The sequence below is a fragment of the Crocodylus siamensis genome, chromosome 3 (assembly GCF_052110815.1).
Source record: "Crocodylus siamensis isolate JL-2025a chromosome 3, ASM5211081v1, whole genome shotgun sequence".
Lineage (NCBI taxonomy): Eukaryota > Metazoa > Chordata > Crocodylia > Crocodylidae > Crocodylus > Crocodylus siamensis.
This window is the reverse complement of record NC_143397.1, coordinates 178,348,671-178,371,950: the sequence shown is the minus strand read 5'-3', so window position 1 is coordinate 178,371,950 and position 23,280 is coordinate 178,348,671. Positions and strand designations below refer to the sequence as shown.

The 23,280-nt window shown below is 38.8% G+C and overlaps 1 protein-coding gene across 1 annotated transcript in view; it reads left to right on the top strand.

The window, feature by feature from the left end:
- CDH2 (cadherin 2) overlaps window positions 1–23,280 on the top strand; it is a 190,546-nt gene that overhangs the window by 99,284 nt on the left and 67,982 nt on the right. Inside the window, exons 3-4 of the mRNA XM_090039866.1 lie at window positions 19,738–19,964; window positions 21,737–21,883. Of these exons, the coding sequence (XP_089895992.1) occupies window positions 19,738–19,964; window positions 21,737–21,883 (374 nt within the window). The remainder of the gene's footprint in view (window positions 1–19,737; window positions 19,965–21,736; window positions 21,884–23,280) is intronic.

Genomic DNA, 23,280 nt, shown 5'->3' with positions numbered 1-23,280 from the left:
CTTTGCCAAACAAACCCTAAAAAGGGAAGGGTCAGCTGGCCTGAGAAGGGGAGGAACCGTGTAATGTGGCTTTAGCCTGGAGGCTAGGATGCTTACCTGGAGTGAGGGGAGAAGTGTTCCACTCCCTGGTGCAAGCACTGCCTAGACGTTTTATCCAGTGACTTTAACATAAAAGGGACTGTGGTGGAGAGCCTCTGCATTGAACAGTATAATTGAAACAGAAGAAAGATTTTTTTTTTTTTTTTTATTTGCCTGTCCCGGACGAAGGAGGAACTCTTAGGTTTAGAGAGTGAAATAGATCCTAAATAGCAATAGAATTTGAATGTAGTCCTCAAATGCAGTAATAGATTGGCAAGGCTTGCACTCTTACTGCCGTGCAGATGGTATTGTCAATTTGCTGAGACATAGGTGGGTGGGGAGGGTTGTTTTAGCTGCCATGGATGAACATCAGGCTCCCAGTGTCTGGTGACAGGTTGCTATTTCACGCTTTGCAGTTCTGTTTCAACAGAAATTCAGCAGTATGTTGTTTCACTGAAAGACTTTGTCTATTGTAGGTAGGTAAAACTGTTGTATTTATGGATCAAAAGTATTTTCATGTGCATATAAAAACACATTGCACTTACAGTAAGTGTCTGGGATTAGAGAGGAACCACACTTCATTCAACAGGGAAAAAAGAAGTCTTCCATGAATAACTTGACCAATAATCTAGCTAGATCATGAATCTGCTGACATTAGCTATCAGGATGCAACATTTAGGTGATTTTGCACAAGATGTTCATAATAATGCCTTACATATGGGAGAAAAGCACCCCGACAGAGAGAAAACATGCTCATTAGTAGGCAATCCAGTAAACTATGACCAGTATTTTCTCAAGTGCATATTAAATATAGTAAAGCTGTTATAGGCATAAATTCCATTTCAAAACTTCACAATCTTTTGTTGAAAGAAAAGAGCCAAGAGACGCCTGTGCTTTTTTCCTAATGATTTTAAATACTTGAGAAAAATCAAGCAAGTAGCATCTATTATAATAGTTGCCTCATTAGAACGTGGTTTTTATATCAGATTATTTTTGGAAAACATTGTCTGAACTGGCATCAAGACTGGTATCTAGAAGCAAAACTTTGTATTTATTATCTTTTCTGATTTTTTATTTTCTTTGAGTTGCCAAAAGTTGTTTCCCTCATTCAGGTGTTAGTATGTGCTTGAGACACTGTACATTTTTAAAAAAATATTTGCTTTGTTAGGACCTAGGAATTCCAATTGAATCTCAGTAATTGAGTCCAGTAGCCCCAGGCAGTTTATAATTTGCATATTAAGAAGCAAACAGGTTTCTGATGCATTTGGAGAAAAATGTTACCAAGTAACTTCTACTGAGATGCTTGTAGTGTCATGAGCAATAAACCTCTGAATTAGGATTTCACAAATTTAAAATTTGTTGCTTCTTATTAAAAAGAGTTACTGAAAGAGCTCTTTAATTAAAAGCTGTTTATGAATATATAAATGGAATTCCTTTATGAGCATCAACAAATATAAGATAGCCGTGGCACAAGTGCTGTAATAAGTAATCTCCTGACTGCTCCCATGTGACTGTTCATATCTAAATCTGCTATCTCACAGTTTGTGGCCATTGTTTCTAGTAACTCTATGAAGTGCCCTGGTAAATAGAGCATCTCCTATTTCTTGCTGCCCCCTTCCCCCCCAGTGAATTAGTAGATGGCTGCTAGTTCCCCTCTGTCTTCTCTTGTAGAGGCTGAAGAGATCTAGGTCCCTCAATCTCTCCTTTGTAGGACCTTACCTAGAGGCCCCTAACCACCCAAGTAGCCCTCCTCTGGACCCTCGAGGTTTTTCATGTCCCTCTTGAAGTATGGCGCCCAAACTGAACACAGTACTCCTTACCAGTACCACATAGAAGGGAAGTATAACCTCCGTAGACTAGTTTGTGATGCACCTGCTAATGCACGATAAACTGTGGTTAGCTTTACTGATCACTTCGTCACATTGACTCATGTTCATCTTGGAGTTGACTGTGACTACAAGATCCCTTTCTGCTGCTTTGGAAGGCATCTCCCAGTCTTAAGTGTGTTGGAGTTTCCTTCTCCGTAGGTGCAGTACCTTTCACTTATCTTTTGTTAAACTGCATCCTATTCTGCTCTGCTCACTTTTCTAACCTGTCCAAATCCACCTGAATCCATGCCTTGCCCTCCAGTGTGTTTACTTTGCCCCAGCATTTGGTGTCATTAGAGAATTTGGATACACCCACACCCTCGCCCAGGTCACTGATAAAGATATTGATCAGCACTGGTCCAAGGACTGAACCTTGGAGGACCCCACTACTCACACCTTTCCAAGTCAATACCAACCTGTCCACCATCACTCTCTGGTCATCCCTTAAGCCAATTTGCCACCCACCTGACCATGTAATTATCTATGTCACAGCTACTTAGTTTATTAATGAGAACGGGATAAGACCCAGTATCAAAGGCCTTTTTAAAATCCAAGTAAATGACATCAACCTCAACTCCTGCATCTAAGCATTTTGTGACCTGGTCATAAAAAGATGCAAGATTAGTCAGGCAGGATCTACCTGCTATGAACCCATGCTGGTTGCCCTTCAGCATTATTCTTCCTAATGGATCATTTTTAAAAGGTTTTCCCAAGGATAGAGGTAAGAATAACCAGCCTACAGTTATCCAGATCCTCTTTCTTCCCCTTCTTGAAAATGGGGACCACACTGGCCCTTCTCCAGTCCTCTGGGACCTGTCCTGAGCGCCATAAGTGTGCAGTTGTGCCAGTGGTTCTGCTATGACACTGGCCAATTTCTTCAGTACCCTTAGATGAAGATCATGTAGGCTGCCTGACTTAAGCACATCCAGCCCCTCCAAATGTCCCTTCACTAGGTCGGTGCTAACTGTTGGTGGGTTGGTGTCCCTTCTGTGCCTGCCTATAGTCCAAATGGGAGATTTCAGAAAGGTAGTATTTTACTCCTGCCATAGGACTTTTAAAGTAGAACTAAAATTCTACTTTTGGATCAATCAGACCTCTTGTATTTTGAGGCATTATCTCAATTTTGCACAATTTGAATGTCATACCTTGTGTTTTGTGCTTAATAAAGACCACAAGAAAGTCCAAACAAAAATCTGCTTAATTTATAATTAGAAGAACACTAGCCAATTGCCCATCAAGAATGAATGGGGGGAGGGCACAGGGAACAAAGGCCTGCATCTGACCCTGCCCCCTCCCCACCTTTGGGGCCATGACCACTCCCACTCCCCCTCCCCCTCTGCCCCCCCCACCACTTCAGGGCCAGGCTCCCCACCTCCATCTGCTGGCCCTGCCCTCTCCATCTGCTCTGTCACCACCTCCTGCAGTGCCAGGGAGCTGGGGCCAGTGCTGGGGGGGCAGAGCCAGAACTGCTGGCCCATCTGCTCCAACATCACTGCCACTTGCTGGGGGCATAGGCAGGGACAGAGGCCTGGGGGCAAGCTCACTCCCCCGTGCTTGCCCCCACCACTTTGGGGCTGGGACCACTCCCCTGCACCCCCACCTGGGGGGCCAGCAGGGACAGGGCCCAGTGCCTGGCCCTGCTCCCTTTGTCTGGTCCCAGCCCCCCCCATTTGGGCCTGACCGTGTTCTCCCCCACTCCTGTAACTTCGGGCTCGATCCCGTTCCCCTTTGGCAGTTTGTGTTCAAGGCCATTTCCCCTGCCCCGCCCCTCTTCATGGCAACCTCAACCCCATTCCTGCCCCCCCCCCCAAGCTGCTGCCACCACCTCCACAGAACTGGGTGGGGGGCAAGCCAGCTGTGCTATCTGTGTATCTATCAGGATTTCTGTTTGTAGCCTTTCCTGTTCTTCAGTGACTGGACTGACTCATGGTGGTTAAATAAAATCATATTCAGCCAGGTCTGTTACAGTCTGTTCCCTGAGAAGGCTGTTACCTGGAATATATTGCATAAAATTGCACCGCATTGTCTTGGTACTGTGTTTTAAAGTATGTCTTAATTTGGGCTGACTTTGTAACATAAGCTGCTGCTTAAATGATTGCCATAACATTTGCATCCCTTTTCATTTATCTTCATTTCACATCCACGGATATTTCTCCCCTCTTGCATGTATTCATGTTGCCTAGCTGTTGTATTCATCTGCATTTCAACAAGAAAACAATTTTGTCAGTTATTTTCATTACCATTACACTTTTTAGAGTAGGTTACTGCCTGTTTAGCTGCAATCAGGAGGTCTGTATGCATTCATAATTTTGTCATCTTATAGATGGGTATGTAAGAGATGATAAAATGGACTTGCAACTAAGTAATGTTGCTTGACATTTGACTTGGAGTTGCAAAAACTCAGTTAACCACCTTGTTGCCTTTTTTAATGAAAGAGTGGCTAATGTGGTTAGCTATTGTGAAAAAAGATGCAATTTATTTTTCTATTGAATTTTTCTATCTTTTCTCACACTGTAAAAGAATTCTGTAATATAACATGTTTGCAGAAAAAGATTACAAGTGGACATTAGGGCCTTCAAGGAACTTTAATTAACACAAGAGAACTGGTCTAGAAACCTAGGGCATTTATAGATGTGCTGGGAGGGGGGCACTTTAATTAGAGCAGCTCTGAAAACCATTCTAACTAAAGCACTCAGAGCATCTCATGTATCATGTCGAGCATCTCATGTATCCTGTCCCTATGCTTAATGGTGGTGAGGTGCTTTATCTGAAGCTTGTCAAATAAGCTTTAGATAAAGCGCCCCTCACCACCCTTCTTAAGCACAGGGAGCCTGATGCATGAGATGCAGGAGGCTGCTGGAGCTCAGTAATTACCATGCTCCAGCAGACTCAATCGAGTCTGCTCCGACACTCTGTAATTATAGCAAACAAGTGTTCATCAAAGAACAAAGGTTTCCCCCCCGCCCTTCCTTTCTACTTACTGGGCCAATACAAACTGAGTGTGTTGGAAGGTTGATACAGTCTTGATCCATATGACATTCTTTTTTTTAATTTTATAAGCCTGGCTAGTTAATCAACCCTCTGTGGTACCACTGTAGACTATTTAGGCTCTAGATCTTTGCTGATAATTACTTGCACTTGTTATTCACTGTTTTACTTCAGAGTAAAGTTCAGATGAAAAAGCACATGTTCAGAATTGCCTAACTCTAAATTGAATTTAAGGCAAAATTCTTCAAAGAAATTCTACTGGATTATATAAAACATAGAGGTGAGCTTTCATGGTTTTTGATGTTAAAAGAGTTCTTCCAGTTCTTTTATTAATTTGAGTGTAATGTCTAATATTAAACTGTTTTTGTTTCTCTCTTAAGATAATTAAACTCATGTAAACAACTTAATGTCCAGGAGATGAGAATGTGTACAAGCAGAAGCAGCAAACTTGTCACAAAAATAAACTGATACACTGTAGCTAAGTGCAGACATTCGGGATGGTGGGGGGGGTTAGATCCATTAAAAATGGCCACCAAATCTAAGGCAAATCAGGATCAGGAGGTCTGGCAGGGTCCACAAGGGAGCTTTGTGGATAATGACCAAGGAGCTCTTTTTGAACCCCCGCCCCCACCCCCCCCCCCCGGGCAAACCTACACTGCCATGCTGTCCACCTCTCCCCCACTAAAATTTACTTGCTCAGATCCTGGCAGCAGCAAAGGCTGATAAATCCAGCAGCTGGAGTGGCTTGCAGATTGTGGGGGTATGGAGGGGGGTTGCTGGCTGGTCTGTGGGGAGGGAGGTGGGAAGGGGCCAAGGGAAGCTAAAAATAGCCCAGTGCCAGTGGGGTAGCTAGGAAAACCACAATCCCAGGACTTCCCCAAGACTGCTCAAGTAACTGTGCAGACGCTGCATGCACCAGCCTAACTTAAATCAATTAAGTTTGGGTGTACATCAGTCTAGGTCTACCTTAGATGAGGTTCCTCAAGTTTCAGACTGGTCTGTGTGCACAGAACTTCAGTAGTATTACAGGTTTACATTTGATTTCTGATCACTGAGACCAGGTCTAAATGTAAGATCCGTACCTGGGAGAACCAAGTTAAGTCAGGTTGCCATTTTAAACCAGATTTAAACTCCTCCTAACTCTTCCCCCACACTGGATGTCTGCACTGAGCCTATCAGAGCTTGTATGGGTGATGTATGTTTGCCCATCAATGCCTTTAATATCTTAATTATAAATAAAGCCTCTCTTTGTCTCTGTAGCTTGGAGGCATTGATGGAACACACACACATTAATTATTACATTGCAGATGCACTTTCTTATTAATGTACAATTTAAAATAGATATTGCTTTACATTCAAAGAATATGTTCAGAGAACTATGAAGGTATAATTGATGCTCTTGAATAAAATACAGGCAAGTTAGTATGTCTCTGTTAGCCCTCTTCCCTTCAATTTAGTTTTTTAGTGTACCCTGCAGTACCAGAGGAATAATTTGTTTGAAACTTGGCAGCTGTTTTAGGGATAGTTTATGTAAAATGTTGTACCAATTTCTACCAATTTAGTGACTTTTTATTTTAAGAGTAGATAGGTGTGCAAGTGTTTTAATATAAATAAAAAAATATTGAGGGTAGTGTAGATAACATTACGCTGGCACTGCTACTAGTTTTTTGCATGAGGGCCTATTGGCTGATAGTATAATCCTTAGGATTTATGACTTTTTTTAAAGCTATCTTTCTAACATATCAGTGTAAATATTGCTAGTCTCTTGCTGCTTTTCTTCCATACTATGTGATACTTAGATTTTTTTTTAGTATAAAATCATCATACGGAAATTAATAGGTTCAACATATGTAGTTAAGTGTTTTGTTTATTGTAATGCATGTGTGTGCATATACACAAATATATATGCCAAACTTGAATCTATTGATCTGCATTTTACTTAAATTTAGTTCAATGCTGAGTTTGACCAGAAGCATTTAATGCATAATGCTAATATATAAGAAACAGCTGTGTGGCTTAGTTAGACTTACCAAGATGTTCACTAGCTTCTCGGAAGAGCTAGCATATTGTTTATAAAATAAAAATATTATGCAGGATATTTTATAGAACACTTCTTCTCCATAGGAAAGATTAATAGAGACCCCTGTATATAACTACATACTTCAAGTTTTTAAAATGTTGATAATGAGTTTCAAACGTTCTCAGGCAGGTCTAGTCGGACAGAAGGAACAGGCAGGAGGGGTAGAAGAAGCAGCATGACCTCTGTCTGGTTCATTGCCTTCTTCATTCTAAATATGCACCTGTCTTCTAGGTTAAAATATATAACTTGTGAAGAACTGCCTGTTAATTCCTTCCTGGTTCTCCAGCAACTAGTGAGTCCAAATGACTGCTGTATCTTGAGTCGTTCAGGGAGGGATTGTTTTTCCAGCCCAAACTGTGCTAAAAAATGATGAATTAGAGGCTGATATTGTGGAAACTGCACTAGAATTTAGGCATAATTAAGGCTCACGTGGCTTTGTGTTAGAACCTGTTTTATTTGTAGCAGAAATGTCAGCTGGAGCAGTTGATCTGTATTGACTAATTCAGAAAGTTCTGTGCACCCACTAGTCACAAAAGAAAAGGTCTACAATTTAGCGTTGGTGAATTTGAGGATATTTTGTGGAGTTGTAGGGGCCAGTGGCAACTGTACTATCACCCATGCCATTCTTTTAAAGATGTATCTTTTTTTTCTATTTTATTACCTTATTGTCTTGGGGAAATCTGATATGAGACAGCTTGTTTGAGAGCCATGCGCACGCACACTGCTCGACTTTGGGCAATCGCTCTTCATCTTTTTCTCTTCTATAATGAAGCTAGTGACACCTGCTCTCCTATGACAGTTGGTTTGTGATCTATGAATTAAAAGTACTATACAAATGCAAAGTTCAGTTATGATGATTAGTTTTGAGGCAGTCCAGAAACTATGGATAAATCCTTAAATTAGGTTTTGATAGGTACTCTGTGTTTTTAATAAGGTGACCAGATGATCCTGAAAAGCAAGTATATCCAATGTCCTGTCTCTTTCAGTGCCCCTGTCAGGTTCACCCAATCTTACTTACTTTATTTATGGTTTTCAAAACTCCCACAGACTGGCCACCTGAAGAGCTGTTAATGCAGCAGAGTTAGCAAAGTAGTTATGTAACTGAAAACACATGAACCTCAGAGACCACTATACCAGGCCTGTTTCGTGTTTTCAGCCTACCCTTTTTCCTTGCAAAGATTGCCAAGAGCCCTTCTTCTCAAGCCACCTCTACCCCATTTATAGGCAGAGATGACAAAGATGAAGCTCAAATCTTGTATACTGAAAAATGAGGTGAAAGAAAAAGAGGTGGAAAAGAAAGTTATGAGAAAAAAAGTTTTTTAAAGAAAGGTTCATGCGAAAAAGGAGGAGGATTTTGAGAGAGAGAGAAAAGTAAGAAATTAAATTAGAACTGGGAACCTGGCTATGTAGAGTATGTGCCAAAAATACAGAACTGAGTCTGGAGCAGCATAGCAAAGAGCATACAGGATGGTAATTAATTTTACTCTTCCTTTTATTATCAGAAAAAACAAACCAAGGCTACCTCTTCAGTTGTTCAGAAAGATCATAGAACTAACAGGTAATGTGAAATTGTAAAAAACCAAAAACATAAGAAATGTTTAAATGATTTTTATTGTAGTTAACTGCTTTTTAGCTTCTATAATATGATGACAGAATAATTTCTTTAAACCATAAAAAATTATTTAAAACGTATTAAAGACAGGCACACTACACAGACAAGTCTGAACTCTGAAGTTGATCTGTTTTCATAGGCTAATAGAAAAATAGTGTTGGTAGGGACCTCAAAAGGTCATTTAGGTCCAATACCTTCTCAGTGCAAAGGCATCCCTGTATTAGACCATCCCAGCCAAGTGTTTGTTTTAATCTGCATTTAAAAACTTCCAATGATGGAAATCCCACAACCTCCCTAGGTAATCTGTTCTAGTGCTTAACCATCCCTATAGTTAGAAAGCCCTTCATAATATCCAGTCTAAATCTCTCTTGTTGCTGTTTAAGCCCATTACTACTTGTCTTGTCTCCTGTGGGACACAGAGCACGTTTTTGCTAGCTGTCTATAAAGGCTCTATCTTCTAGCCTGATGGTCCTTAGGTATTCTTTAATTATCAAATTGGATTTTATCAGGTATAGCCAGTTGATACATTGTGGGTATACGAGATTAGTCTTTAATCCTGCTTTTTATTACTCTCTAGCACTGTATGCTTGAGAAAGTATTGCAGGTGTATTGCGTACTCCAGAGTATAAAAATGATATTTATTGCTGAATTTTCTTGCAGCTAGCAACACTTAGAAAAAACATTCCAACAGAGCTTTGCAGGAGAATATTTATTTGCCAGTGGTGAATGAAATAATATACGATGGAGAGAGGGGGACAGAAACCCCTATGGTGTGTGTGTGAGGGTACACAAAAAACCAAAAGTAGTTGCCTCAATGTAAACATGTTTTTTTCCATAAGATATTTACCCTCTTCTTGCGTTTTTATTTACTAAATAGATGACAAAAGGACTCTCAGAACTCAGAAGTTTTTGTTAGTTTGCAGTAGGGGCAAGAACTGAAAGGGATCAGTGAATCGAATGTAATTTGGGCTCTGTTTGAGATACCAAATCTGTGTTTTGCTGACAGCCGGTATTCCTCTTTGAAAAGCTGCATAGGCATTTCTATCAAATAGAAAGAACTTTATCCCTGTTTTCATTCTGGCATGCCTATTATGACTTTTGTTCAATATGGAAAGAGGATTATGGGAAGTGGAAACTAGGTGACATGTTTTATTAAAGTACTATGCAAGTCTTTCACTGTGAATTTTAAGGATTGAACAGTCCTGTCGTAGTATCTTCTTTCACAGGTAAATTTAAAAATAGGTCCTGCTCTTGGTTTTAGGGTAGGAAGACAGTAGCACTGAATGAAAATTTGCTTCTCAAAATGATTGCAAGGTATGCTTTAGCTCTAGAAGTTTTTGCAACACAATTATTAAGTAGCATTCAAACTTCCTTTCCCCTCCTCCAAATAAATAAAACCATTGAAAATAAGAAAACTAAGACCAAGATTTCCCTTTTCTCTCACACTATCTGTAGACACCCAGATTGCTTTGCAATTATGCTATTTTAGGACTCTGTCTATATTCTTCTGAATAGAATGCAAAATTGGAACTGAAATTGCTTTTGCACTGAGTTTAAAAAAAAAAAGCAGTAATTGGCACAATCTCTTTATCAAGACATTGTCCTTCTAATTTTACAGTGTAAAACTCTTAGTGTATTTCTTAATTTTCACATATAAGAATTGTATGCTAGCAGTGTTTTTAATCTGATATAAGTACGTAGCTATTTTTGCCATATTAGTAGCTATATCAACTAATAAGAAAAAGTGAACCATATGAGTTGTCAAGTTCTGTAAATCAGCTTTTTATTAGTTATGATGTTCATATTAAATGCTTGGTTGGCTGTTTAGGGAAACCTTACAAGATAGAAATATGGCAAGCTCTGTGGTCAATTTCTGAAACTGAAAACCGATATAAGTACCTTGGACTACTCATATTGAAGAAGTGATCAGCATGGTGATGCTGATCTTTATGCATGCATAATTTTGCAGGGCTTTAAGAATTGCAAGCTTGGGAATAAAAAGCTACCCTTGATAATCAGCTGAAAATTAATATGTATTGTATCAATCTTTAAAAGGGAGGTACTAATCAGCATGCACAAGAAAGTTAGAATATAGCAGAAAGAGTATAGGACAGTGTTTTTCAGAGCAGTTAGTAAATTAGTATGCCTGCTTTTCAGAAAGAACTAAGCAGCTGGCCTCTTACAGTTAGGCCTCTTTAAGTTGTCTATAGTTGGGTGCCCAGAAGACAGGAGCCCTCCAAGTAATTATTCATTCTTCAAATTTGCCTGTAGTGCATGGAATAATTATAAAACATGGTAAGTGACGGCAATTACAAAAGAAAAAGAAGAAGAAAGAACAAAAGTAACAGTTTTCTGACCTATTTATTCTCCATTAATCATTTCCATATCAAATTTGTTCGTTGTACAAATGAAGACGGGATATCTTTATAGCTGTTATCACTGTATCTACTCCAGGTGTCAAACAAAAGGTACATGCTGACATTACACTTAAATTGAGTGATCTCGGGTTAAGTTGATCTTAGTGCTGCTCTAAACATATCATGTTTACTTAAATATATGATGCAGTGTTTTCTCCCAGTCAGCATGGTGGTGGGGGGAGCCCCTCATCTTATACATAGAAAATGTATAAGAACAAGAAAATCTCATTAAATATGTTGTTTATCATTAAACGGTTGCCAAAAGCAGCATGTGCTCAGTAATGGAAATCAACTATGAAGCTGATTAAATGCAGCAGACATTGAGCATGACTAAAGCACAGGCCCATATTTGAAACCTACCACAAGCACAGGATAGTGTAGTCCATTTGAGTTAAGCTATATGGTAGTACAAATTCTGCACAGTCTGCTTCAATGATGACTCAAGTCATGGTGAGCCACTGCATTGAATGCATTTTTACTGCCTCTACACTGCTACAGCTGAACTTTGCCTCTTTCCCATTTCCAATGATTCCTGTTTCTTCACCAGCCTTAAATGTCTGGCAAACATCACCAAACAGGACCCTAAACAGTTCAGGTAGAATTCCTGTGTTGCCCCCTCTCTCAGCCTGGGAGCCGGACCAGGTTGCCCTGAACTTTATCTGCATATATACATTTTTTGAAGATCCGCGGCTTTGTGGCGAGAACACCTGGTTTCAGTTATGAGTGGGGATGCTAATTTATGCATGGATCCTTGTGGCTGTGTATCTGGAATACACTTAGTGAGCAGTGCAGAGCTGTGGGGTTTGAAATGCTGTTGACTCTTCTGGGGCTCTGCCCAAATGCCCAGATGGCCTTTTGGCTTTGGATTGTTATCATGCATAGTTTGTATTCTATGTATAAGCAGGTACAAAAGTTCTGCTTAAAAGTGTGCTTGTGTGGTACCTGTGCTAAAACTTGCAGCAGTTTAAAAAAAAGGTAAAATGCATCTATTCTGGAAGAACTAAGTCTATGGATATCCATATCATTTGCTAATATGCAGCTCACTACAGGTACGTTTATTTCAAGGTCACTGCTTTCAGATTTGCCCCTCACTTCCATGTGCTCAGGGAGAGCAGGGTCTGACAGTAAGGATGGCAGAAAAGATGACAAGGGTATGAAGTTGAGGGGGGCAGAGGGCAAGGAGCTAACTGACTCCCCAGATTTATTTTTCCTATTGTAACAGTGAGTGAGGGACAAAATCAAGGCAAACCTGCAATAATTAGATTCTGTACCTGGAAATTATAGTACATTTTTAAATAGAATCTAATTATTGGTGCATCCTCTTATATTTGAATAAATATAGTATGTTTGGGGAGTTAGATGGAGCAAAAAATGGGCAGCTCAATCTAACTTAACTTGTATAAGAAAATGCATTGCATAGATTGGGCTAAACCATGACTGTTGTAACTGAACATGTATACATATTCACAGTTCAACCCCAGGGCTGGGGAAGCCCAGCTCCTTACCCCAGCCCCAGTTCTGCACTTTTCCTACTCCACTGCATACCCTGACCAAGCTATGTTTAGCCCTCCAACCTGCACTCTCCCCCATGCATCTGCTTGGTGTCCCCCCAGTCGTGTCTGCCCCTTCCCTTCCCCATTACTGACTTAAATTGTATTTCTGGTATGTTTCCCATCACTGGCAAACATGTACAAGCAGGAACCTAATGTACAAACATGTACTTTAAAGTAAGCTCTGTGATTTGTAAATTGGGTCCTGTGAATGTGTGCATGTACCCAAACTTATGTTATACAGGTTGGTATGTTCTTTACCTACAGTAGAGATTCTCAAAACAGAACTTCCTGTCAATGCATGGCTTAAGCCACAAGGCAGTTCAGCTATGCAAAGCTATAATGAGTCTGCAGTGATATTTAAAAAAAATCCGAGTTTATATATAAACTTAAAGGTTACCTATATTGGTACTAAGGATATCTCCTGGGTATTTCATGTATCACTCTGGAGAACCAGAAAACTTGAAATGTGAGCAGTCTTATTCCTGTGTTTAGAGTGGGACTAAGATTTCTATACAGATAAAGAAGTAACCAGCCCAAGTGAACTGGTCATTAACAAAGTAGTGAATATTTTTATTCAAAATATATATTTCCCCTTTGCCTTCACTATCCAAAATGGTAGGGGGCCCTGCTAAACAGCCATTTCTTCATGGAAAAGTCCCAGTGTTCAAAGATTAAATGCCTTAAGTGTCAGGCAGTCTCAGTAGATCAAGCCATCTGGTTGGCTAGAAAAAACATTGTTGGCTTTAATAGCCAATTGACCAGGATCTGTTAGTTGTTTGATTCAGTCCACTGGTAGCATCACTAGTTTCACCAATGGTTCAGCTACTTGCAGGAGGTGCAATGAGGACACTAATGCTTTGTGTGCCTTAAGATGGCTGAAACAATATGCTAAAACTATATACACTGAATAGGTAGATCAGGGGTGGCTAACCTGTTACATGGTCAGCTGCTGTGTGACATGGGAGCCCCAGATAAAGGAAGGTATCGGAATGGAGCCTTAGGGGTGGGGGAGAGGGTGCTAGTCTCCATCTGAGGCTGCATATGCACATTTGGATAATCTGGGAGAATTCTCCCAAGTTTGTTCTCTTGGTAGAAAGATTCGCCCAGAGATGCATGTACAGACATTCAAATTCTGAGTCCCTGAAGAGTGGAGAGCTTGCAGTGCTGACTGCAGTGAGGGAGGAGGTCCCCTGCACATACATCTTGGTGTACTGTGCAGGCTTCCTTGTTCTTCCTTCACAGGCAAAGATGACCACATTCAGCAGGAGGAGGGGAGGGAAGAAGAGAGGAAAGAAGTGAGAAAGAAAAGGGGAAAGAAGGAAAAGGAGGAAAAAAAGGAAAGAGAAGAGAACAAAGAGGGTTGGGGCCAGATCATGTGAGTACATAGGTAACTTAAGTCCGATCTTTGCTTTGAACAATCTGCTGCAGCAGGGTCAGGAGAGCGATGAGGAGTGGATACGGGAGGTTTTTGTTTTCCTGGCCGCACGTTTCTTCATTGCTTCTGCCATGTGTTTGCTGTTCAAAGACCAATGCTGTGTTCTTCAGTTTGACCTTTTGGGCAAGCTCCCTTAATCTGCCTGAAAACGGAAGGCAACAGTGCATAGGACCACCCAGAATGTCCATAGTGAGTCTGTGTTGTCATTATATACATATTTGCTCTCCCAAGAGAAATCCTCCTAGAAATGAGTTAATCCTGCTTGTTCCCAGGTTATTTTTATTCTGGAGCAGCCATATTTACTCTGTGAGAAAAAGCCTGAACATGCATGCATTGCAACTCTCCCAGGAGAAACTAAATGTCAGTATGAGGTCTGAATGGAGTAGAACAGAGCAGACACTTGACAGCTGGGAGCAATGTCAAGTGTCCCTATCAAGACCCAGGTTAATCTTCCCTGGCCTTGGTGGAGCCACCACTAAATTCAGGGCTTTGGATCTTGCTTTTAATTAAAAACTGCAGTATTTGTGTAGCCAGGGAACAGTTAACTTGGCATATTTGGATATTTATGATAACATGAGTATATTTTGTATTTTATAGTTGGGCACAGAATTTTTATTAGTGTGCAGAATTTTTAAGATTTCTAAAACATATGAGAATTTATATATGAAACATGAAATACATCTGAGGTATATGATACTGATAACAAAAATTGCTTAGTGGTTAGGTAAAACTTCATTGATTTCAGTAGGAGTTACACCTGAGAGAAGAGTGCAAGAGCTGGTTGTCAGACTGCAAACCTACTTGTTAATGGGGTAGATAAAAGTCTGTTTTAATTGTATGAATAATGATAGTGATTAATTGAAGATTGCTAGTAAGGTACATGAGATTAGAGATGTATTATACAGATATTACGAATAATTCATATTGCTAGACATGAGAGTGAATGGTGTCATTCCCTACCATTCTCTAAAGGTAATTGCATGTTAGAACTTAAGGTTTTGTATACTACGCATTAATACGTGGTTTCATTAATTGCATACAGGAGTATGAATTAATAAACTGTCTTTAATGTCAAAGTCACAAAGTTATAATATTTCCCTTGGCACCTTCATTTGGGCAGCAAATATATATTTGCTTTGGCTTCAGTATAGTAAGAGTAATCTTAAATTTACTGATTAAATTCAACACCATCAAATGGATTAATATTTAATAGCAGAACAATGACAATAATAGATAAAAATAATAACACTATAAATTTTGCTTCTGGATGAAGTCCTTGACCCTGCAAATGCTTGATCAGAAGCAGAAAAAAAGCGTACAAGTATCTTGTGTTGCTTACATGCTTAAAATTAAGTAAGTGTGTATATGCTGGAGGCCAGGATTGTTGCAGGTGATGTTTTTTATTGGACTAGCTGCGTGATTGGGAAAGATTTAAGCCAGCTTTCAAATGCAGTGTACTCTTTTTCTTGGCTGTGGCCTAAGACATTTTTAAATCTCATTTTCAGTCTATGGTTGAATTTCAATACCTTCACGTAATGCATTTGGAATGAAAACAATCATAGGTTGAACCATAACAAAATATTTAGAAAACCACAAGAGAGGTTTCTTAAAAAATGAAATCCTTGAAAATGAGCTCTTCTCAATAAAATGCAGAATTTTACGTTTGATTATTTACGTGGATACTATTAATGAAAAATAGTAAAACATACAGAAAATATACAGAAGCATTTATTATTTTTGTTGGCACTAAAATAGCAATGTGCTATAATTATAAAAGTGATAAATCATTTAAAAAAGTGAAGAATATTCACTGTAATTGATCTTTTGAAGGTCACTTTGTATTCAGAAGCATGAATGCCCTCCAATATGATTAGAACATGATTAGTACCACTAGCATCCATTCTGAGTGAAAAATGTTTCCTTAATATTTCTGTAAAATCACACTGCTAATTGTCATTGAAAACCTATAGTCCAGGTTCCCTTTTTATAGATACCAGTTGAAGACTGAAAAATGAAGCAAACTAAACTGAATTAAATTTATAAGACTAATAGTCATGCAGTTGGGGAAAAACTAGCTACTGCACAACCTGTACTATTCCAAGGTAATTTAATTATGGATAGTTATACTTCAGTGTAATTTGTTAATGTGTGCTCCTTGCAGAAAGAGAATAATTCTGCTAAGGCATTGACAATTTTATACATTTTTAGCAGGATACTGTCAAAAGAGAGAGGTTTTCATTGAATTTTATAATGTACAGTTGCCTGGAGGAAGAATATCAATGAAGTAGGTAGCAGCTTAAATTTTTTTTGAGTTATGAGAATTTATATGACAATACTGGGAGAGGGAGGGAAGAATTCCATTCATCATCAAGTTTAATATTATAAAATTAGATGCATCAAATTACTAAATGATACTTTTAAAAAAAATTCCTTGTGGTTACGATGTCATAAAAGTGTGTTTGAACCACAATCACTGAAGTGCTCATTTAAGTTTTACCTTTTAACAAAAGAAATCAGGAGTTCAAATTTAAATCTTCCTGAACACTCAACCTTCTACTCAGTTTTGAGATCTACAGATCAATCCTGTGGTTCCCTTACTCATGCAGTAGAGACCCATACATACTTGGGGCGATCTGCATAGCTGACTTCTTGCTGAGCCTTTCACATTATTATTATTTATTTTATTTTATTTACTTTTGTTTGTGAATACAAGTACGCATTTTTGCTTTATGTATCTAGGTTGTGGGTGCTGCTACACAATGAGAAAGGAAACTATCCTAGCTCCTTAAGGCAGAACTGCTGTCTACTGTGTCCTCAGAGCTTACCTCCTCCCCTTTAAAATGATTTTTACAAAAGCTCACTGAGAAGACTGTAACAGTTTTTCTCTATAGAGCCGTAGAAATAAGAATCAGAATTACCCTTGATAGTATTGTCTAACACATGTGGAATATTCTTTTAATTTTTATTAATGCTATTTTGAGGTTACTTGAATATTAGATTACAGGATAATTAAGAGAACCTGTTCTGGACATTTGTTATTCTATGGCTAATAATATCTAATCTTGCATTTTTCAGATTAGACTGTCAGACCACAGAATTATTGTTTAGTACTTCTGTACATTATGGTTAATGGTGCAGTTTCTATAACCAGTTATTTTACTTGATATAGAATCATATTTCCTTAGTCAGCTGTTGCATTTCAAATATGATGTTAGTAAATTTGTTTACTCATGCAGTAATAAAGGAAGAGGAGGTTATTCCATTGCCAAGCTCCATGAAGAGGATCTCCATGTGGATCTCCCTCTTCCCACACTGAATTGGGGTTTTGTTTCACCTTTTTTTCTTAGTCCAAGCAGAGCCTTCTCCAGAGGGTCTGTGAAAGCTTGTAGATTTTGGTGATGAAATGGGTTAGTTTTATTTTATGAAGTAGTAATTAGGGTAGGGAGATGCAGCCAGATTAATTGCCCTGGACAAAATAAGGAGAGGGTCAGAATGGATTAGCTTTTCAGTGGATCACTCATGAATAGTATGGGATTCCTGAGGTAGCATTCTCCAGGAGCCAGGAAGGAGGAGCAGGACCTAGATCTAGTGCAGTTCAGGACCTAAGCACAGACGGTTGCCTTGTTCCACAGGTTTTGTGGCGTCTTCAAGGCTTGGTGGCAAGCTAGTGTCATTTTCTTTGCTGGAAGTAACCTTGCTGGAATGGATATAATGCACATTTTAATGAAAGGATCCTCACAAATTTACTCCCCTCTCCCTGAACGCGCCCCCCCTCTCCCCCATCCAACCTCTCAAGCAGAGATCACTTGAAAGAGTAACTTAGGTCTGCATTCCAGTATAGCCAACTGCTGGTTTTTGTTTAAAATTTCCTTTGTAAAATTAGCTTTCTAACATATTTATGTAGGTTTTCTAAAGGAGCGGTTTTCACAGTATTTTTGTGATGAGTTTGAAAGGATGGATATAGAAGACCTGAATATTTGGAGAATATCATTAATGAAACTAATTTTATCTGTAATTTGAATGTTAGAACCAGTTCTTAAAGTTCAAGTAGCAAAAATCATAATCTTCCTTCTCAGTACCTTCCTCTAACTGCTGTGTTTCAAAGAAAAAATATATGATGGGTGGCATTTAGCAGTGATTTCTCTAAGTTTTTGGTGCTTAACAGTTTGTGCATGGCTCACTGCAGTGTAAAAAGTCCAATAACTGAAACGAAGCAGAAGGGTAAGATTCATATTCACTATCTGCATTTCAGCACAACCTTCATAATAATGCATTGTACCCCTATTGCCCATAAAATCAAAACATCCCAGAATGGTTTGGAAACATTAAAGGATGATCATCAGTTTAGAAGCCACAATTCCATTTTACCTAACGTTGTTATAAGTAATACTGAAGATAACTAGAAGTGAAGGTAATTCGGGAAAAAAAATCGTTGTTTTCAGCTTAACTTTGTGCATATAACAGCACTGTGCATATAGTTGCTTTTGTCATTTTTCCCATTTTGTTGTGGATCTTTTAAACAGTAAAGAGGGGAGCAGAGCAATAGGAAAATGTGTTTGTTAAATGGGATTCATGTAGTGTATTTTAGACCTGTTTTTTAAATTTTGTGAAAGATTGAACACGATGTGAATTAACCCTAGCAGGATCAGCGTATATTATCATGCCCATTTTGTAGGTGGGGAGACTGAGACACAGAATGCTTAAGTAACTTGTCCAAGATATTATGGTAAGTCAGTGGCAGACTCGGGAATAGAAGTTAGGACTCCCAACTGACCTTTGGGGATACCCATTCTTTCCCATTATCAGTGGAGAAGCTGAACTCTAAGGCGTATTTGTTATTTATAATTTGTTTCCTTAAATTCCTGGGTGTTTTTCAGGTCAGATTAGCATTTTAACTAGTTTAAGGGAATCTTTTTCCGTAGTTTTGGGGGTTTATAATGGGATTAAGTTGGGTCTTAAATAGAAAATGCGTGTTCTTTTGTGCACTTACTCATCCTTCTCTGCCTTAGGGTTGCACAGAATCTGAAAACCATCCTTTAAAAAAATTAATAATTTTAAATTCTCTTTGACTGAAAATTTTCCCTGTTAATTCAAAAGTCCTTAGCTTTTCATTTTATTGCCCTACCACCTTTGATACCACTTGAGTGCTCTTCCTCCATGATCCCTAACCTTTGCTGATGCATAGGCTATGATACAGAGCAAGTTGTTACTCAGTAACTACACTGCAGTCAACATTGTACTTTGCTTTCTCTGTCGAACCTAGTTTTAATTCCGCAATTTCCTGTTGTCCTGAGCAGTGTCAGAGCACATGATGCCTGCGAGCTATGGGTTTGGGACCACTGAGCTATCACAAATAGTTATATTAATGATAATAGTTCTAGCAAAGACCAAACAGGATGGGTTGCATTTAGAATCAGTGAGTTATCGCCCTTTAATTTGCAGTAGGGTTGATTATTTAGGAGTACGTTTCTTCATTAATGGGAAACAAAAAATTGAACCAGGGCTTCCTGCTATATGGGCTGACCCTGATTTTTAGTTCTTAAATATGGGTATGCAAAATTGCTAAAATAACCTTTTTGTTTTGTCTCCACAGAATGTTTTGAAGATTTTTTTGTTTTGTTTTTGAACTAATGCCAGATAGTTGAGTTCAAGCAGTCTCCATCTTTTCAGTTTTCATTCGTGATATTGTTTTGTTTTGTTTTACAGCAAGATTTAGAAATTGTGGTGAAAATAGAAAAGTACAGTTTGAAAGCAGTAAGCCAGAAGATTTTGCAGCAGGTGAAGATGGTGTGATATATGCAGCAAGAAGTCTTCAACTTTCTACAGAGCCCACTGAGTTCATAGTATATGCTAAAGACAAAGAAACCCAGGAAGAATGGCACATGACAGTGAAGCTGACCCTCGAGTCTGCATTTACAGAGGATTCAGTTAAGGTAAAATAGGCTTATGCATCCAAGGAAACATATCTGAAAATAGGTTTTACGTTGCGTCCGGTATACACCTCCATATTGAACATCTCACTAATGGGTAAGTAATGTATAAATCAGTTTAAAGCCTTGATCCTATAAACAACATTACACAATTTTGTAGCTCTGTTTAAGTACCCAGAAATCATTTGTATGTGAGCTTTCTATTTGTGCAGCTTGAGATTTATACCTGAATTTAAATTGGAAGTGGTCATTTCTTTATTTTAAATTGCTTGAAAGCATTGCAGTATTTATTCAAGCAGTTAAATATAACCACAAAATAAACAATTCTGTACTAGAATCCATCAATCAAGTTTATTAGATGGAATCTGTAGATTTACAGTGCTAGCAGGAAAGCCTTTCTGGCATAGAGGATTGGTTTTGTCTTGTCCCTTCATAATCAAATTGGGGAATGTAAATTATTCATAATTCCAGAGATTCTCCCTCTGGTGCAAACTGTCATAAACCAAACCAAGTAATACAAATGGACTCTACCCCTGTATAAATAATCTAGTAAACTCATTTTAGTATAATTTTATATTCAAGTTTATACTACTCTCACCTGTTAAGCTACTTTCTTTCCTGTTGTTTTTATTTTCATCTTAAATTTTAGAGAAGTTCATTCCATCCATTGTGGTTGAAATAGCCATATAAAATAATAGTCATAAAGACCCAAGCATCCATTTTAAAACTGATTGCATTTAGTTATTCAGGTTTATTATTTCTGAGAGTAGTCACAGATACAAATTGGCTTAGTTCTAAATAGTTTTGTTGTTTGGGGTTATTTTTGTTTTTGTTTTTTAAATGTTTGATTCATCTAGGGCCAAGTTTTGGTGAAGAAAGCAGGTAGTCATGCCTGTTAGGAAAGCCTAATATGTAAACAACTAGTTGGATTTTCAAGGAGATGCACTGTTTCTTTATAAAGGCCCAGTTGCTCCATTCACAGTGTGCAAGAGAAACAGGTCTTCAGTTTATAGGGAATGGTTTAAAGACTTAGATGCGTTTAATTGGATAAAATATTTCCCCCCACAATAATAGGAAGAGGATCAGTATTGGTTTTGTTTGTTTTATCCTTAAGGAAAATAATTTGCTGTTATTGCAGACTTGGGCTACAGTGACTGCAGATGTACAGAGGAATAGAAAGGAAAAGTTGACACCCTGCAGAGATTAATGCCCACTGTGCAAAGTGGGTCATCTACAGCATCCATCATGGCTGACATAGGTTTAAAATAATTACAGCATTAATTCTATGGGATTTAATAGGGTCATAAATATTTGAGACATTCCGTACCAGCATCTATTAAACTTCTCTAGGAACTCATATTATATTTTAGCACATCCAGATCTAAATTTAATGTACAGTAGCACACACATTACCTGAACTGTAGTTCCAACTAATGAGAAATATAAAAGGCATACTATTAAATTCTTCCCAGTATTAACTAATATCCAGAAAGTGCAAAGTAGTTTACACAGCAGTGTCATGCAATAAATTGCTTACATTTCTATTTTCTTTCCAACTGGCATGCTGGAAAAAAAGCGTTTGTCATATTTTGTAGGAAAAACGTAAATAATATTGCTCATTTTGCTATTGTCCTGTGAACCTAATGGACATCTTTATAAACATGGAGTAAAGGGCATCTTTCAGACAGTCACAAGACAGTATTAAACCCATTTTTCAATGTATACTACTAATTCTCCTGCTATATCTATTTAATTTCAATATTTCCTTTGAACAGGACCAGAAGAAAATTGAAGAAATTGTATTTCCGTGGCAAGAAAATAAGCACAGTAGTCATCTGAAGAGACAGAAGAGAGACTGGGTCATCCCTCCAATCAATTTACCAGAAAACTCCAGAGGGCCTTTTCCTCAGGAATTAGTTAGGGTAAGGCTATTAGGAAGCAAGAAGATAGAAATGTGATTACAGCATTCTTTGGAAGAAAAACTTCTGGCATCATTTGATAATTCACCTGCTTGTTAAACACTTAAGGGCCGAATTCCATTATTACAGCTATCCAGAAGATGTTTTGCTAGCTTCTTTGGTCGGGCAAGTTCTTTTTGTGTTCCTTACTCTGCACAAAGTGATTTAAAATGAGATGGTGGTTGCCTTGGTGATTTTCTTCCTGTGTAGAAGGAACCTCTACCAGGACAAAACTGGCAGTGGTAGCTCTACTGGCTATTCAGCTACATACTCTAAACTTCCTCACTTGCTCTTTGTGAGTGTTGGAAGGGGGGAGGTGTATGTGCATGCATGTGACCCTGCAAGCAGAGCAGGGAGGAAGGAATAAGGGACAGTACTAAGCTTATTGGGAGTGGTTCAAAGACTGCCTTTTGTTGAGAAATGTATGGCAAGGGGCATATTCATTACCAAGCATTGTTGTATGAAGTATAGAGTCTGTTAATTCTGCCAGCAGCACTCAGTTTCCCCAGAGGTTGTGGTGAGGGGTATACTGGGAGCAGATATGGGCTTGGCTGTGTCTTGCCTGAAGACTTGCAAGTGACTTACCTAAAGCGGTAGCAAGAGGTACAGTTTCCTCTTAACTTGTTAGCCAAGACTGACATGTATCATTCTGTTTTTCTTCTGCAATAGTTATGAGAGCACAGGCAGTTAAAAGGTTGCAAATTATTACTGTATTCACTAGAATCAAAGATGGGGTTCCTCCCCTCCCACCAGTCAACATGGGGGGAGCAGCCTTGTCTTGTATTTAAGTTTTGGCCTGGGGTGCAGAAAATGGTTGGGGTGGGGTGAACAGGCAAAAGGAGAGTAGGTGGCAGGGGGAGCAGGCAGTAGGGGCAGTTAGCAAGGGCACATGAAGCATGGGATGGAAGACAAGTGGCAGACGCAGCCAGGTACAGGAGGGTAAGGGACAGGTGGCAGAGAGGCAGGCTTGGATGGGGCAATGATTGCAGAAGTCAGGCAGGGAGGGCAAGGGACAAGGGTCCTCCTCTCTCCCTTTTGTGGAGAAAGCAGCAATGGTGAGGGGAACACATTTTAAATTGCTGTTCAATAATTAGATTCTGTACATAGAAAATGAAAACCAATAAACCAGTTATCAAGTATTGAATCTAATTTTGGGATTGTCATCTTAAATTTGAGGTAGACTTGGATTTGGGTAAATACAGTATCAAGCATTAAGAGAGCAATGTACTATCCTTAACATTGGCCCAGGAATGTAAATGAGAGTGGTTTCTTGTTTTCCCCCTCCACACATTATTTTACAGTATATTTTAGTATTAATACAAGTTCTGCATACCTCTTTGTTTTCTGCAGTAGCATGTACC